At 38.7% G+C, this 11,166-nt stretch overlaps 1 protein-coding gene across 1 annotated transcript; it reads right to left on the reverse strand.

The window, feature by feature from the left end:
* Positions 1-664: 664 nt before the first annotated feature.
* On the reverse strand, positions 665-6,980 carry LOC146001918 (uncharacterized). Its single transcript, XM_083139635.1, has 3 exons — positions 6,884-6,980; positions 1,619-1,916; positions 665-743 (listed from the first exon to the last, which is right to left on the reverse strand). Exons 1-3 carry the CDS (start codon positions 6,932-6,934, stop codon positions 730-732), a joined length of 363 nt encoding a protein of 120 aa, XP_082995761.1. The 5' UTR covers positions 6,935-6,980; the 3' UTR covers positions 665-729.
* Between the last annotated feature and the right edge of the window lie 4,186 nt (positions 6,981-11,166).

Below are 11,166 nucleotides of genomic sequence, written 5' to 3' on the forward strand. Positions count from 1 at the left end.
AAGTTATGAAGTCTGAAACAACGAAGTCTGCTCTACACATCTGCAGCAAAAATGTCGTGGGGTATTCCCGACGTTTCTCTTCCGGGTTGATCGCGTACCCCTTTCAAATCGTTCATGTACACCTGGGGGTACGCGTACCACAGTTTGAGAACCACTGGTGGAATGCACTGTACACACATTTAACTCGACATGCATCAAATTCGGGTTAATGTATCTTTAGTGCATCAATTGACGCACTTAAACACGTAATTAAGTTTTATTTCAAATTATCGTGTCTAATCTGTTCAATTGATCCAATTTAATGCATCAGACAAGACGACAGCTGATACATTTCTGTATGTATTTTGATGCATTAAAAGTGCATCATTAAGGCTTTCATGTGCAGCTGGAGTTGACATATTTTTAGATACAAGATTGTATACGTTTATAAAGAAAATCGCCATAATAAAATTGACCACTTTCTTGTTAAGATTTAGATTACATAACTTCATCTTAGTATTATTACACAGTGTAAAAGGTCAATGTTTAGCATTCACAGTATGTTGTTCATTAGTTTTCGCACATTCTCAGTCATAAAAATATTTAAAAACACACACAAACACATATTTCAGAATTCCGAAACAAAAGAAAATCTATTTCAAATAGTATAGAATTTTATTCAACACTAGGGCTACATATCACATCTTAATTTCTTGACAATCCAATACTTGTGCAGATAGTTCTGAAGAATTATGATGATCTGTCTGCAAGTAAGAAAAAAATATGAAAATAACTATAATGTTTTTTGATCAACCTGAAGTGCATTCAATTCAATAGTGAGAATAATGTCAAGATTATAGAATTAAACAGCAATTGAAAACAGGGTTGTTAATGCTCCGGGAACCCATTAATTCTAATGGGAACTTTTGGGTTCCGCAAGAGGACCGAAACCATTTTTCTCGCACAATTTAAATTCGGTCCATGTTGTGTAGTTTTATTCATTACGGAACTTGGACTCTATTTAAACTGATCCGGAAAAAAGGTTCCTGGACCGAAGATATAAATTGATCCGGCAGAAAGGTTCATGGACCTTATTTAAATTAATCCGGAAAAAAAAGATCCTGAACCGTATTTAAATTGAGCTGGAGAAAGGGTTCCTGGACCGAATTGAAATACTTTACGGATAGAAAGCTTATTTACGGTCCGGAACCCGTTTACGCTTGCTGATTTTCTATCCTGGACCGGAATTGAATTTATATAAAATTCCCGGACCTTTTAAAACCCTGCCCTAAACTAAATCCAGTACGGTTTAGACTATAAAGCTTTTAACGCCCACTGAGACGCGGAGAAACGCGGCAACAGAGAGCAACAGATCTTCTGTTGCCTGCTTCTATGGAAATCAAATTGTGTAACGCCCAGCACAGGGAAACGCTCGGAACCGAAGCGGGAATTTCCGTGCCAGAAGTCTGCAGGTTATCTTAAAAGTTATCGCCCACTGAGACGCCGAAAATGGATCTGTTGCCGCGTCTCAGTGGGCTTCAAGCTTTAGAGCATAAAGTGGATTTATGCTAAAACATAACTTTCACGTACCTGAACTTACGTGCACAGGAAAGAAGAACAAAACAATGTATTCACTTACTTCTTCCACCAGTTCTCCTGTTGCCACCGTTGGAGCTACTGGTAGAATTGCCTCTGCTCCTATTTCTTCCACTTCCGCTACTGTTTCCTGCAGTTGAGCGCCCGCTGGTGCCTTGATTCCCGTCAATAGGTTCTGCGTCGGGATTCGAACCAGAGTTTCCGTCGTTTCCGGAGTCAGTGTTGCCTCCCCCGTTATTGTTTCCCCTGCCGGCGCAGCGTTTTGCTCTTGAGAGTGCTTTCAGGATGTTCGCTCCTTGAATGACGCTTCTGGAAGAATGCTCTGGAGCTGGAACTGCTCCCTGGAAGAATTAGGATGGTGTATTAAGTAGAGTTGGTATAGAGACATGTTGTTGGATTTGAGTAATATTTATTCTCTTTCAATCTCCCTATTACTATTTTCCTCTCACTGGTTCGATTTGTATCCCTTTCTAAGCTCTACTTCAGTATTCAATGTTCAATACTATTTATATCTTTCTCACACACTCACTCTCTTGACTGACTGACTTCCCTATCTTCTCTCTCCCCCGCCCCCACACACACCTCTCTCTCTCTCTCTCTCTCTCTCTCTCTCTCTCTCTCTCTCTCTCTCTGTTTCTCTCCCTATGCACGTGAAACTGACCTGTTTAATGCATACAAACCTTAAAGTAAGTGCGCAGTGGAAATTTCAGCCAGCCTTAAAGGTCTACTTATTTGCTATGGGCAGCTATGCTATTAGAAAGTACTGATACGCCACTTTTCCAACTAAGGCGAGTTTATTCACATATGTGCAAGGACAATTAGACTACGATAACGAAAATTGTTCGATGATAAACTCGCTGAAACGAACCTTGTCGTATCACTTGGCCAGTTTGATGGGTATTAGTTTAAACAAATTAATAATAATGAACTAAATATGTTTAGTTACTGTTAAGTCACTTCTCGTATATACGAGAAAGATGAACAAAATGTAATTTGAGTGCGTGAGTGCAAGTTCAAACTTAAAACATTACGGAAAGTACCAGGTGGTTATAATTAAAGTGACGGTGTTCAGAGTGGTACAGCACGGGCTGTAATGAGAGTAGCAGTCTGAAACTTCGTAGATATGCTAATGAAGCAATGCGCTCGCGAATTATGCCAAAAAAAAATTAGTTCCAATTCTCGCCACCAGGGTAAAAAACGGCGCTGTGAGCAGTCAAAACGTGGAATTTTCCATAACTCTGACGTCGAAGTCGGTGAAATTGCCTAACCATTGTGTGAGCTCCCTGGTTGTTGTTGGTGACGCTTGTTGCTTTTTCCTTTAGTAATGTTCATGTAATTCGAATAGTGAAATTGTAGCGATATTTTATTACAAAGAGTATTGTTTTCTGCGATTTATAGTGTTTTTCCTGTAACTATACCAAGTTTTGACTGCTTACAGCGCCATTTTTTACCCTGGTGGCGAGAATTGGAACTATTTTTTTTTTTTTTTTCATAATTCGCGAGCGCATTGCTTCATTAGCATATCTACGAAGTTTCAGACTGCTACTCTCATTACAGCCCGTGCTGTACCACTCTGAACACCGTCACTTTAATTATAACCACCTGATACTTATACTACTCCTCCATATTCAATTCAATTCAATTCAATGGTCTTTATTCTTGGGCGAGGTTCAGCAAATGCTGATCTACCACCTAACCCGACAAAGAAAAATGTAGCAAAGTACCTAGGTACATTATTATACATGAAGATTATGAGACACTACATAAGTAAAATAACATAAAAGAAACTATATAAAAAAAACTACTACTACACAAAGAAAATCACAAAAAGAAAGCAGATGACAAAATATATACAGTGCGTGTGTGCTAATAAATGAAAAGATAATAATATACATGTATTAACTTAGTTTCGGTCCAGTTTTTTTCAATAATTCACAGGAAACAGTTTTTAATCATATGTGGTCTTACCTTGCTTCTGATCATCAATCAGTGAGTCATATACGAAAGTGTTTGTAATAGTTCAGTTGCTTTATTTCGTTCGGGAGTGCATTCCAGATTTTAGGTGCCATGTAACTGAATGAAGATTGCGAAACAGAAGTTCTGCAGCGAGGTTTATGGAGATTAGCGGCGCTTCTGGTGGAGTATGAGTGCGTTTCACTCCTGGCTTTAAGCTTTACACTCAGATAGTCCGGGATGTTTTTATTTATAACATTGCAAGTAATGCAGGTCATGCGCAGTTCTCTCCGTCTTGCCATGTTGAGAATTTTGTGCTGATTAAGCACAGGTAGAACGTGTTCGTGATTTTTAAATCTGTAGACATACTTCATGCATGCATTTTGGACTTTCTGAATTTTGGCCGAGAGCCTTTTTGTGATTCTTGGCCCGTAAACAACGTCGCAATAATCGAAAAGAGGATATATTAAAGATTGGACCAAATTTAATTTAATTTTGGGTGAAATAAAGTCAACAAGCGTGTAAAGGCTCTTTAGCACTGAATATCCTTTACCGCACTGTTTCAGTACATGTTCAGACCAGTCTAATTTTTGATCCATGGTCAAGCCCAAATTTCGTACTGTTTGTGAGAATTTTGCGTTCTTCGTTTCAATTAATATTTTGCATTCGCTTAGATTTATTTGTTATACGAGATTATTGTTTCCGATAATAGTAAATGTAGATTCATTTAAATTTAGAACTAAGCCATTTGATTCACACCAGTTACTTATATTTTTCAAGTCCTGATTTAATAGTGCAATCGCATTTTGTAAATTAAATATATCTGTCGATATATACAATTGCGTGTCATCGGCATAACAGTGCACATTACTATATTTCACTGACGTAATCAAGTCGGCAGCTGCTAACGTGAATAACAAAGGACCCAGGATTGAACCCTGAGGGACGCCAGCATCCACTAGCAGAGGCGACGACAGTTTATCTGTTAATACACGCTGTTGCCTTCCACGGAGATACGTCTCGAACCATTTGAGTGTTATTGGAGAGAATTTGTAATATTGTAGCTTTGCAAGAAGTAGTTTATGTGGTAGCGTGTCAAAAGCTTTGCTGACGTCAAGTAAAACTAACATTGTTACATGGGATTTGTCCATTGCATGGAAAATATCGTCGGTCACTTTCAGGAGAGCAGTTTGCGTGCTATAGTGAGGACGAAAACCGGATTGTTGCGGAGGAAGAATATTATAGTCGCCAATGTACTTACGAACTTGATCGTTTACTATTTTCTCAATGATTTTTGAGAGTACCGGCAAAATACTAATGGGGCGAATGCCATTTACAGAGCTCGGGTTCTGTTTCTTAGGTATGGGAATGACCTTTGCCTCCTTCCAAGAATGCGGGAAACAGCCTGTGAGGAGGGAATAATTAATGATATGCGTTAATGGCGGAAGGATTTGGGTGGTTCCTCGGACACCTTCCCAAAGTGTCTACCTAGAGGAAGCCAACTTCCTCTCCCTGGGTCAGAATCCAAAATGCGCTGCCTGAAGGGCTGCGAGTTCGCACCGAGGCTTTCTTGTTACGTCATTGCGTAACCGATTCTATTGACCTCTGGTGGCAACATTAAGAATGATTCCATGAATCTGGCACAAATTAACAAAATAACGGCTCCGCGCGCACTACGGTCCATATCCCTTACCTATATCTTCATTCTATCACTATCTATCGCTTTAATTCTCTTTCTATCTATTTTCTGATTCTTTCCATGCTTTTGTTTTCTCTGCTTTCATCTTTCTCTCTCATCTGTCATTCTCTGTCTCTATTCTGTATGTCACTTCCTATTCTTGTAACTAATACATCAATTGTGCATGTGTATGTTGTCCCCTGTGATTTCATTTTCGACTGACGGAAATAACAAGGATCAAAGAATCGATTTTCGCAAATAAGATGTAGGTCTCGACTCGATCTGGGTGTAGATTCAATATACACTACTGTCCAAAATTAAAGCAACAAACAGAAATCCTTTCCTCGTCTGATTTTTTTTTGTTGATAAATTTGCCAAGTTTAACCTGTTTGCTATCGTGATTTTCTTGTTGATAAATCCTGGCACATTAAGGTTAGTTTATTTTCTATCTTAAACCAGTTGTCTATGACATCATAAATATTACTATCACCTGATCGTTTTATGTGGTCAATTGGACACACGGGAAAGAATTTCCGTTTGTTGCTTTAATTTTGGACATTAGTATATATTTATTCAAGATAATAGTGTAGAAATTCAAAATTTTAATTTACTTGATATTTTTATAGAAAAAATGTAACATACATCATAGTACCTAAGGAAATGTATCTAAGAGTGTGGCTCGGAATCAGTGTTGTATTTCAGGAAATATCCGCGACACTGAAAATATTGTCTTAATAGTTTTAATTAAAATTTTGCATTTTTAAAAGTATTACCAACTAACCAATATATTATTGGGGCAAGGGGGCACTGCTCTCCCAAAATTTCCAAGTTAATTAACATATATATGTTATGGGTATATTTTTATACTTCTGGAACCTGATGTTTATGTTCTGTCTCCTCCAGAGTTAAACCCAAAGTTACGCTGCTGCATTATATTATGAATTTCTTCAATTACAGATGCAATTTATTCGGCAGGTGTGTCAGCTAAGTTCGCAATGTTTTGAAACCTTGGCCAAAACAAATTAAAATCGTAAATGTGTAACCGATCTTGACGCACCCATTATAAAAGTTGACCCGCCCTCGCTGGGGAAAAAAGGGCGGGAAGAGAAGTTAACGTATTTTCTGGGGGACGATTGATGTGCGTTGCAGAGAAGACAGTCCTAGTCAAGCATTGATACGGTTAGGATCTGTGTTACGTTGGTTATTGGTTTCGCGGGCCAAAGGACAAACATTGTTCACAATACTTGCTGGAACTATCCTTCTCAGAGCAGCCAGATATGGCCAGAAAGCGTAAAATTTCCGGCAGATTTAAGTATTCGTTTACATGAAAATGTGATTCTTGAAATGCAACAAAAGCAAACAGAATGAAGCTATTTACGGATTCTACATTACTTTACAGAACGATTTATATCTCAACAAATTCACACCGGAAGCTGACTAATCTGTGTATTCCGGAATCGTTTGTAAACCACAGACGTCAGGTGCCTGGGCCTTTAATAAATATTAATACTGTATTGTGTGGTGTATAAATACTTAAATATAAAAATTCACTGCTGGTCTCCTTTTGTGTTATTGACGTTGTTCGACGGCAGAATAAAAAAAATTGCTCTAATAAAACCAAAGAAAAAACGATATAAATATACCACTGCACTGCAAGTATAGTGAAATATAACTTACCATAAGAGCAAGTCCACAGAGAACTAGCATAAATACAATTGCCAACTTCATCTTGCCTTGCTGATGCGTAACTACAAGTAAACTACTGCCATAAGCTCCTTATATATACGTATTTCAATCTTTTGTGCTTCCCTCCACATAACCTGCACGTGAACGTCAGTCATGGTTAAATCGTCGAGTATTTTTGGTGTTGACTCGACAGGAAACTAGAATTTACCTGTTTAAAGAGCAGAACTATGTGCGTCAAATACGGTACTCGTCTGTCGTGAGCTCAGCAGTACATTTTTCAGTATATGATTATCTTCTTTCGATGGAGCGATTTGGTGACATTTGCCCTTGTACACTTTTGTACATCTGACAAGTAAAGTGGTGAGAAGTGTTGAACGAATCTTATTTCCGGAGTTAAAATTATTCTTCAAGAATCACATTTTCATGTAAACGTGACGTAAATGAATACTTAAATCTGCCGGAAATTTTACGCTTTCTGGCCATATCTGGCTGCTCTGAGAAGGATAGTTGCAGAAAGTATTGTGAACAATGTTGATGTTAAGAGTGGGCCGGTCAAGGTTATGGCCCAACAAGAAAAAAGCAGACTCGCTCTTAAATCCTGCAACTCATAGCTCTAATTTATATTTTAGAACACAGGAAATGGAAAATTTTCAAAAATGCATTGTATAATCACTCACATGAAAAATCATATATTTTGAATTCTATTTAATTAATTGCCATGTTTCCCTTGCCTATTCACACACTGCGTTGGCTTGTCTACAAATGAAAATAGATAATCTCACTGGCGGATTTAGCGGGAGGAGCACGGGGGCACGTGCTCCTCCCAAAAGGAATGACTAAATAAAAATTTTAAAAGACATGGTATAATGATCCCCAAAGGAATAAAGCGTTCTGTAAAGTAATGTAGAATCCGTAAATAGCTTCCTTGAGTAATATACTTTTATAGACCAAAAATAAAACGAAGTTTGGAACAAGAAAGCTACCCCTATTTGTTAAACCTGGTCCACACGTGATGTTTTATCGTCAGTCTGACATGATCACACCAAGGCCCCCTAAAAGCTTACTTGTCTCCGCTTTGTTTGTTTTGTTGCATTTCTTACCATTTTTTTAGGTCTCTTTTTGCTCTCTCCCTGTTGCTAGTATGCCATTTTTAGGGTGAGTGAAATTATTAAATATAATTTTCGTCAGTAATTTATTATTATTATGATTATTTAATTATTATAATTTGCTGACGTATTCCTGAAGATTTTGTATCGATTCGCGTTGACATTTCAAATTTAAAGAACACATGATGGGCCTCGCATTTTAATCTTGCCCAGGGCCTCGCGATATCTTGCTACGCCACTGCCTGCACTGCACTTGGTGTCAACAAGTGCAGCGAACTGGACGGGGCCATTATTTTGGACCTTCGCAATAGTGGCTAAAGGTGAATTGCGTAATATTGCTAGCTTTATTTGTTGAACATCCGAACGATTATTGTTTAGCCACAGTCGTCTCTAGGAAAACGAACTTCCAAGCACACATTACTTGAACACAAAGATTATGTTCGACACTGACCATGAGCATTTTCTGTAAATTGTTTCTAATGTGACCTTTTTCATCTTGATTGTTAGCAGCATGCATTGTAGGTTTCAAAACTTTAAATAAAAGTAATAATCAAATAATAGCAACATATTTAAGTTTAATTATTGTCATTTCTAAGTAACGTAAGCAATAAATGAAAACAAGAGTTGAGCGAAACTGAAGTCAACGTGTTGTTTACTTTAGTTTAGCTGAAGAGACCTTAAAAGAAGCAAGGTCTCCCTGATAGCATAATAGCTAGCCTTCAAGTTGTAATGACGAGGGCACGGATTGCACCTTAAACTGTAAGTTCAATTGCGATAAGCCCGTACAGATATAAAAATTAATCGAAACAAAAATAACAAGCGGTTAGCAGCGAATTCAATCTGAATGCTTCCATTTACTTCTGCATGTTTGAAAAATAAGTTCCATCCATTGTTCTTCACTGAAGCTCATAGTGTGTACCTGCTGCTTCGATATGTGAACTCCCTAAACAGGTTAGAAATACTCGACAGAGTACTCACTTCAGTACTTGAGATAGTTCAGTAGCCATCCCACTAGTATCTTCCCTACACCAATCGTAAGTTTGATTTTGAAATAGAATTTAATTTGTTCAAGATATTTCTATAGTTCTTCACAGGAAGCTCCTTGATGCATGCCTGTAAAGGTTTCCATTACACAGTTGAATTCAAAGTTAGTTAGAGAACCAACTAAATACCGCAAGCCGGTAAAGTGACATTAACGGTGTGTAAGGGGTGAACCTCATAAGCCACTTAAATGTCAACCTCTCTTCGACATAGCATACCATGGGAACTGCAATCTTGCAGGCCAACGAGGCTTTCAAAAGTCATCTTAAAATGCTTTAATATTTGAGTTACTTGAGCCAGACACACTATACCAAAATTATCATACACAAAACACTTAAGTAACCTATATGCATTAACAGACACCCAGTGGGATACGGTGATTTATACACATACCCCAACACCCCCTAACACTTCCCAAAAATTTCCTCAACATTCCCCTTAAAGACCCGATTTATGATCATTTCGACTCGAAATTTCCCTTACACCATCCTAAATTTGGACTTACACCCCTCCAAATGGAAATAAACCACTGATGGCACACGTTCCAATAACTCTGGAAGGGTGTCTTCCAGAAACACTCTACACACTCCTCCAGTTAAGAAGGGTGAAAGAAGGTTCACTTGAGCTGGGAAACATTCCCAGAGGCAGAGCTGTATGCCACCAGGCGCGTCCCCAGGTTGCGGATAGGGGAACGGCCAGCAGATATGTTGGCTAGCTAGAAACAGTCGCGGACAAGCAGCAGCAGGATTGAAGGAAGCAGCGAGGTGTGGAGTGGCGTCTACATCTCAATAAATCCTGCATAACTCCGAAGAAAATCCTGTGATGTGGCGAGAAAGAGCCGCCACTAAATAAGCTCAGCCCCTGCTGCCTTCAGGAGGGAGAGGGGGTCCCTAAAGGCTAAGGGAAGGAAAACCCTAACAGAAAACCCCTAGGGTAGGGCAGACGTGGTGAAGCCAGCTGTTCTACGGGAGTAAACCCCACACAAATCCTGGTCCTCCAAGTTCGGGGGGTTGTGGTTGGGACTATGACTCCCAGCACAAAAATTAAATAAATGAAAATGTGAGACAATCTGTTACCCTGCCCCCGTTAAAGGGCAACAGTTGTTTTTTCTTTATTGTAATATTTTATTGATATGCTAATTAGGTAATTACATGTATAAAAAAATATGTACTATGTGTGAATGTATGTGTGAGTACGGCCGTACTAATATTCATTAATTAGTGTAACTCAATTTATTATGTATTTTTAGGTTCATATATTCTCTGTACAATAACTATGTAGCACTGTGATCTTTCCTATCTCGAACGTTGAAAAGAGCGGCCGTTTTGACTGTTAAAAATAGTTTTAAAAGAAGGGCCTTTGGCAACAGAGGCAACCAAACGTATGTAAACTCCCAGATGAGAGTGGGGGAGGTCGGCTGTTGAAACTATGACTTGGAAGGGAGAGGCTGTTTTTGATTTGGTCAGCTGGGATCGGAGGACAGATCTCCCGCAAAGGGTGTTCTTGTAAGGAAATTGGATTGCCAGGTAATCTAGTGCCTAGGTGTCCTATTTTATATGCAAAATAGCTAGTTTGTGCTGGATGTTCTTTTGAAATGATTAGGGTGCACCGGGCAACCTAGTGTGTTGTCACCGTGGAATGATATGAAATGTGCACGTCGTGACTGTAAAGACGTACTTTGGGTAGCTTGTGACAAGCGTAGTATTCTTGATGTAATTCTATAAATGTAAAGCATCCAGAGAGAAACATTAGAGATTTCCAACCTCACAAATTTAGAGTTTTTGGCCCAATTAGAGAAACAAACGTTCAGATACGAATTGTGTGTATAAACAATTTACGATAATTAAACTAGAAAATTTCCAAAATTACGGATTTTTTATTTCACAATTGCTGGACAAGGTAAATTATCCCCTACATCAGTGAGATGTATTGGTATTCTTGTCGTATAATTATGTTGACTTGTTGCAAGCCAAGTGCTCTGCCGTACAACGAGAGATAGCCCCTAGATAGGGTGACCATAATACTTACACCCCAAAACGGGACATTCCAAGGAGATCAGTTAACCCCCCCCCCCCTTTACTACCTTTCCTGAGAAATCGGTGAGGCCTAATTATAAAATTATTGTTG

This window comes from Lepisma saccharinum, chromosome 18 (genome assembly GCF_977018435.1).
Source record: "Lepisma saccharinum chromosome 18, izLepSacc3.1, whole genome shotgun sequence".
Taxonomy (NCBI): Eukaryota; Metazoa; Arthropoda; class Insecta; order Zygentoma; family Lepismatidae; genus Lepisma; species Lepisma saccharinum.

Excerpts from the sequence above, each read along its gene's own strand:
- LOC146001918 (XM_083139635.1), bottom strand. The coding sequence starts at position 6,934 with ATGAAGTTGGCAATTGTATTTATGCTAGTTCTCTGTGGACTTGCTCTT. Across the intron at positions 1,917-6,883 it reads TCTGTGGACTTGCTCTTATG|GGAGCAGTTCCAGCTCCAGA; the intron begins GTAAGTTATATT and ends TAATTCTTCCAG.